The sequence below is a fragment of the Oncorhynchus nerka genome, unplaced genomic scaffold, assembly GCF_034236695.1.
Source record: "Oncorhynchus nerka isolate Pitt River unplaced genomic scaffold, Oner_Uvic_2.0 unplaced_scaffold_4283, whole genome shotgun sequence".
Taxonomy (NCBI): domain Eukaryota; kingdom Metazoa; phylum Chordata; class Actinopteri; order Salmoniformes; family Salmonidae; genus Oncorhynchus; species Oncorhynchus nerka.
Window position 1 is genome coordinate 6090 of NW_027037108.1, and position 7710 is coordinate 13799.

Sequence of the window (7710 nt, forward strand, 5' to 3'; positions counted from 1 at the left end):
GGTCAGGTGTCTAATGGATAGAAGCTGCCTATGGGAAAGTGGTCGAGGGGGCGGGGATGGAAATGTGGTCGAGGGTGGGGATGGGAAAGTTCATGTGTCAATTAACACAGAGCCCATGGGAACTCTAGCAGGGTTCTAGAACTCCAGACAGCCAGTGACTGATCCAGGTCATGGGTGAGAGAACACAGACTCTAATGGCATTATGATGGGCCATAACAAGGGAGCTGGGCTTTATACCCATGGAACATAAACCCATTATGACTTTACCACCACATGTAGTGAAAGCCCCTTGTTTGGCTAGGTATTATTCTGTTGATACAGGGTACCTCTCAAACTCACATCCTCAGAGCTTAGCAAAACTCTATAGGACTACTTCAAATGTCTTCACCACCTTTCAAACACTCACCTGTAATAAACGTAAACCCTTTGAAGTTGTAAATGTCAATGGATCTTATGACCCAGCAGGTGTAGCTCAGTCTGGGCGGTTCTTGATGTTTAAAGGAAGATGTTTTTATGGTATTATGTCATGTTTTGTGTTGATCCCAGGAAGAGTAGCTGCTGCTTCAGCAACTGCTAATGGGGATCCTAATAAAATCCTAAATGCTAGGTGTGATATACTGACCATTAGCATGGGAATTATGACACCTTCCAAGAGGTGAAGGCTGGTTAGTTGTTCTTATAAAGGCTGCCACCAACTCGGTGTCTCGTAACCCAGACTGACAGCAAGGTTTCCATTGGAACCTTGAACCACTAAAATATAGACAACCAATTGATTATCGATTTATTTGCTGCGAATAATTAGTGTTTTCTGAATCTGGAAGATTTTCTCTTTTGTTGGGGAAAAATGACTTTCTTCATCAACTTTGTGTTTTTGTCCACATTTTCTGGTGGTGGCTTTGTCTCTTCCATTCCCTCACAACTCCATCAAGAGCGTTCCTAAGAATGGCGCGAGCCGGTACTTTGAATCATCCGGTAACGGTCCAGTCGACGAACAGGAGCCTATTCGGGGAACGGTCAAAGTAGTCAAACTCAACCCCAATAACCTGGGTCTGTCGGGTCTTTTAGACGTAGGCGGGATTTCCCCCCCGAGGTGCGCCTGGTCCGAGGGATGCCTTTTCCCAGCCTTCTTGTCCACGGTCGCCCTGGCCCTCCTCACTCCCTGCAAAGCAGCTGCGGTGCCTCTGCATCCACTGTCACATCTGCACCAAGACAGTAAGGGCAATGGCGGGGTGGGTATGAAGAAGAGGCAAGGATTTGAGATGTGGCAGAGGGCCATGGATAAGAGCGACCACAGTAAGACCATGTCCATGTCGCTGCCCCTCAGTCTCAAAGACTCTGCCAACAGACAGAGCTGCGCCGCCGTGCCTTTTACTCAGGTGAGGCAGACCTTTCCATTTTGGTTAACAATGACAAAGATGGTGTAGGACAATAGAGGACCGTAGGCCTAATGTTTAATCAAATGATTAGACTAAATTAGAAAGTTAAAAGGGATATTTTTTAATAAGTAGGGCCTAATGCTTGAAACATCAAAATACGAAATGTTTATGCGAGTCTAATTTTTTTTAAATCGATCTTCCATGTACAGCGGATAACGTCCGATGGCTGCGACGCGGTCACAGTCCACAACAAACTGTGCTTCGGTCAATGCAGTTCGCTGTTCATTCCCTCTGGTTGGGAGTCTTCCAGGCTGACGGGTGCAGGGGGACACCGCCGTGCGCCCTGTTCCCGCTGCGCTCCATCCAAGGCTCACACGGTGACGGTGCCTCTGCGTTGTGGAATGGAAGTGCGGGAGAAGCGCGTGATGGTGGTGGAAGAATGCAAATGTGAGACTGGTCGTGAGGAGGGAAATATCGAGGCTGTGGCCTCCATGCACTTGTAACTGAAGATATTGTAGTTTAAGGGCGACATTTTCCAGGTGCAAAAGCTCTGTGCGAATTAGAAAACGCACACTGCGAGATTATAATGAAGTTTATAGTATTTTTTGCACATTGCAACGCAACATTCTTGCACTACGAAAATATCGCCCTAAATACTTGTTTCCCCTCTCACAGCACCTGCTCTAGCCTATTTTGATGACTCTATTCATCATTTTTGGACAGAAAATATTTATATTGTGATGTCAGATGTGTACATTGATTATGTGTATTGTATGTGTGAGTCTGAATTTCTAATTCAGAGAAAAACGATTTGGAGGCAAGTGCCACCAATGATTGTTGACAAGTGACTAACATTTTTAGTCATGAACATTTCTGTTCAACCCTGTGGCAGAATGAGTCATCCACTCCACAGTGTAATCATGTTGAATAACTTGTTTAGTTTCATCTGAACTGAACTGCATTTTGTATTTGTGAAATAAAAATGTCAATCTATTTTTGGCTTGTTACTTGGTTTTACCCTTGATGTGCTTTGATTCATGCAAGAGAATCTACATAGAAAACATGTAGTATTCCAAGAGAATATACATAGAAAACATGTAGTATTCCAAGAGAATCTACATAGAAAACATGTAGTATTCCAAGAGAATATACATAGAAAACATGTAGTATTCCAAGAGAATATACATAGAAAACATGTAGTATTCCAAGAGAATATACATAGAAAACATGTAGTATTCCAAGAGAATATACATAGAAAACATGTAGTATTCAAGAGAATATACATAGAAAACATGTTGTATTCAAGAGAATTTACATAGAAAACATGTATTATTTACATAGAAAACATGTAGAGAATATACATAGAAAACATGTAGTATTCAAGATAATTTACATAGAAAACATGTAGTATTCAAGAGAATTTACATAGAAAACATGTAGTATTCAAGAGAATATACATAGAAAACATGTAGTATTCAAGAGAATATACATAGAAAACATGTAGTATTCAAGATAATCTACATAGAAAACATGTAGTATTCAAGAGAATATACATAGAAAACATGTAGTATTCAAGATAATACATAGAAAACATGTAGTATTCAAGATAATATACATAGAAAACATGTAGTATTCCAAGATAATATACATAGAAAACATGTAGTATTCAAGAGAATATACATAGAAAACATGTAGTATTCAAAGAATATACATAGAAAACATGTAGTATTCAAGAGAATTTACATAGAAAACATGTAGTATTCAAGAGAATATACATAGAAAACATGTAGTATTCAAGAGAATATACATAGAAAACATGTAGTATTCAAGATAATCTACATGAAAACATGTAGTATTCAAGATATCTACAGAATATAAGAGATAGAAAACATGTAGTATTCAAGAGAATCTACATAGAAAACATGTAGTATTCAAGAGAATCTAAGAAAACATGAATCTACATAGAAAACATGTAGTATTCATAGAGAATTCAAGAGAATACATAGAAAACATGTAGTATTCCAAGAGAATTTACATAGAAAACATGTAGTATTCAAGAGAATCTACATAGAAAACATGTAGTATTCAGAGAATCTACATAGAAAACATGTAGTATTCAAGAGAAATATACATAGAAAACATGTAGTATTCAAGAGAATCTACATAGAAAACATGTAGTATTCCAAGAGAATATACATAGAAAACATGTAGTATTCAAGATAATCTACATAGAAAACATGTAGTATTCAAGAGAATATACATAGAAAACATGTAGTATTCAAGAGAATATACATAGAAAACATGTAGTATTCAAGAGAATATACATAGAAAACATGTAGTATTCCAAGATAATCTACATAGAAAACATGTACTATTCAAGAGAATATACATAGAAAACATGTAGTATTCAAGATAATCTACATAGAAAACATGTAGTATTCAGAGAATATACATAGAAAACATGTAGTATTCCAAGAGAATATACATAGAAAACATGTAGTATTCCAAGATAATCTACATAGTAGTATTCACACATAGAAAACATGTATATCCAAGAGAATATACATAGAAAACATGTAGTATTCCAAGATAATCTACATAGAAAACATGTATTCAGTATTCCAAGAGAATATACATAGAAAACATGTAGTATTCAAGAGAATATACATAGAAAACATGTAGTATTCAAGATAATCTACATAGAAAACATGTAGTATTCAAGAATCTACATAGAAAACATGTAGTATTCCAAGATAATCTACATAGAAAACATGTAGTATTCCAAGAGAATATACATAGAAAACATGTAGTATTCAAAGAGAATATACATAGAAAACATGTAGTATTCAAGAGAATTTACATAGAAAACATGTAGTATTCCAGAAATATACATAGAAAACATGTAGTATTCCAAGAGAATATACATAGAAAACATGTAGTATTCAAGATAATCTACATAGAAAACATGTAGTATTCAAAAGAGAATATACATAGAAAATGTAGTATTCAAGATAATCTACATAGAAAACATGTAGTATTCAAGAGATCTACATAGAAAACATAGTATTCAAGAGAATTTACATAGAAAACATGTAGTATTCAAGAGAATATACATAGAAAACATGTAGTATTCCAAGAGAATCTACATACATTTACATTTACATTTAAGTCATTTATGAAAACTCTTATTCAGAGAATATACATAGAATGGTGTTTCACCTTATGAATCTACATGGAACAGCCAGTATTACAATAGTGCATCTACTTTTAAAACATGTAGTATTCAAGGATTACTTTACATAGAAAACATGTAGTATTCCTTAAGAGAATATTTCAGGTGTCTCCATGTGGTATTCTCCGCTGTCCTCGTACGTGAAAACATGTTCCACCATTGGGGGCCAGAGAGAATTTTGACATAGAAAACATGTAGTATTCTCAGTGGTAGGGATCTACATAGAATGAACATGCCCTTGTTTCAGGTGTATGATCAGAGCCTGGAAAACATGTAGTATTCAGATAATCTACATAGAAAACCATGGTATTCCAAGAGAATATACATAGAAAACATGTAGTATTCAGGAGAGGAGCCAGTTACATAGAAAACTGGGAAGGTTGATTCCAAGAGAATATACATAGAAAACATGTAGTATTCAAGGCAGGACCCAGCCAAACATTGCAGTATTCCAAGATAATCTACATAGAAAACATGTACCTGTGTGAAGAGAATCGTACATAGAAAACGTAGTATTCAAGATAATCTACATAGAAAACATGTAGTATTCCAAGAGAATATACATAGAAAACATGTAGTATTCCAAGAGAATATTACATAGAAAACATGTAGTATTCAAGATAATCTACATAGAAAACATGTAGTATTCCAAGAGAATATACATAGAAAACATGTAGTATTCCAAGATAATCACACTAGAAAACATGTAGTATTCCAAGAGAATATACATAGAAAACATGTAGTATTCCAAGATAATCTACATAGAAAACATGTAGTATTCAAGAGAATATACATAGAAAACGTAGTATTCCAAGAGAATCTACATAGAAAACATGTAGTATTCCAAGAGAATCTACATAGAAAACATGGTTATGAGTATTCCAAGAGAATTTACATAGAAAACATGTAGTATTCAAGAGAATATACATAGAAAACATGTAGTATTCCAAGAGAATATACATAGAAATCATGTAGTATTCCAAGAGAATCTACATAGAAAACATGTAGTATTCAAGAGAATTTACATAGAAAACATGTAGTATTCAAGAGAATCTACATAGAAAACATGTAGTATTCAAGAGAATATACATAGAAAACATGTAGTATTCAAGATAATCTACATAGAAAACATGTAGTATTCCAAGAGAATATACATAGAAAACATGTAGTATTCAAGAGAATTTACATAGAAAACATGTAGTATTCAAGAGAATATACTAGAAAACTGTAGTTGTTCCAAGAGAATATACATAGAAAACATGTAGTATTCCAGATAATCTACATAGAAAACATGTCTATTCAAGAGAATATACATAGAAAACGTAGTATTCCAAGATAATCTACATAGAAAACATGTAGTATTCAAGAGAATATACATAGAAAACATGTAGTATTCCAAGAGAATATACATAGAAAACATGTAGTATTCCAAGATAATCTACATAGAAAACATGTAGTATTCCAAGAGAATATACATAGAAAACATGTAGTATTCCAAGATAATCTACATAGAAAACATGTAGTATTCAAGAGAATATACATAGAAAACATGTAGTATTCCAAGATAATCTACATAGAAAACATGTAGTATTCAAGAGAATATACATAGAAAACATGTAGTATTCCAAAGAATATATAGAAAACATGTAGTATTCCAAGAGAATATACATAGAAAACATGTAGTATTCCAAGATAATCTACATAGAAAACATGTAGTATTCCAAGAGAATATACATAGAAAACATGTAGTATTCCAAGATAATCTACATAAAACATGTAGTATTCAAGAGAATATACATGTAGTATTCAAGAGAATCTACATAGAAAACATGTAGTATTCCAAGAGAATCTACATAGAAAACATGTAGTATTCCAAGAGAATTTACATAGAAAACATGTAGTATTCCAAGAGAATATACATAGAAAACATGTAGTATTCCAAGAGAATCTACATAGAAAACATGTAGTATTCCAAGATAATCTACATGAAAACATGTAGTATTCCAAGAGAATATACATAGAAAACGTAGTATTCCAAGAGAATCTACATAGAAAACATGTAGTATTCCAAGAGAATCTACATAGAAAACATGTAGTATTCCAAGAGAATTTACATAGAAAACATGTAGTATTCCAAGAGAATATACATAGAAAACATGTAGTATTCCAAGAGAATCTACATAGAAAACATGTAGTATCAAGAGAATCCAAGAAAACATAATTCAAGAGAATCTACATAGAAAACATGTAGTATTCCAAGAGAATATACATAGAAAACATGTAGTATTCCAAGATAATCTACATAGAAAACATGTAGTATTCCAAGAGAATATACATAGAAAACATGTAGTATTCCAAGAGAATTTACATAGAAAACATGTAGTATTCCAAGAGAATATACATAGAAAACATGTAGTATTCAAGAGAATATACATAGAAAACATGTAGTATTCAAGATAATCTACATAGAAAACATACTATTCAAGAAATATACATGTAGTATTCAAGATAATCTACATAGAAAACATGTAGTATTCCAAGAGAATATACATAGAAAACATGTAGTATTCAAGAGAATATACATAGAAAACATGTAGTATTCCAAGATAATATACATAGAAAACATGTAGTATTCCAAGAGAATATACATAGAAAACATGTAGTATTCAAGATAATCTACATAGAAAACATGTAGTATGCCAAGAGAATATACATAGAAAACATGTAGTATTCCAAGATAATCTACATAGAAAACATGTAGTATTCCAAGAGAATATACATAGAAAACGTAGTATTCCAAGAGAATCTACATAGAAAACATGTAGTATTCCAAGAGAATCTACATAGAAAACATGTAGTATTCCAAGAGAATTTACATAGAAAACATGTAGTATTCCAAGAGAATATACATAGAAAACATGTAGTATTCAAGAGAATATACATAGAAAACATGTGTGTATTCCAAGATAATCTACATAGAAAACATGTAGTATTCCAAGAGAATATACATAGAAAACATGTAGTATTCCAAGAGAATCTACATAGAAAACATGTAGTATTCCAAGAGAATATACATAGAAAACATGTAGTATTCCAAGAGAA

General features: G+C 33.2%; 1 protein-coding gene across 1 annotated transcript; it reads left to right on the forward strand.

Annotated features, from left to right (window-relative positions):
- The first annotated feature begins 56 nt into the window (after positions 1 to 56).
- Positions 57 to 2369, forward strand: LOC135566565 (DAN domain family member 5-like). The gene is made up of 3 exons (XM_065014253.1): positions 57 to 74; positions 930 to 1376; positions 1586 to 2369. Exons 1-3 carry the CDS (start codon positions 57 to 59, stop codon positions 1877 to 1879), a joined length of 759 nt encoding a protein of 252 aa, XP_064870325.1. The 3' UTR covers positions 1880 to 2369.
- Positions 2370 to 7710: the final 5341 nt, after the last annotated feature.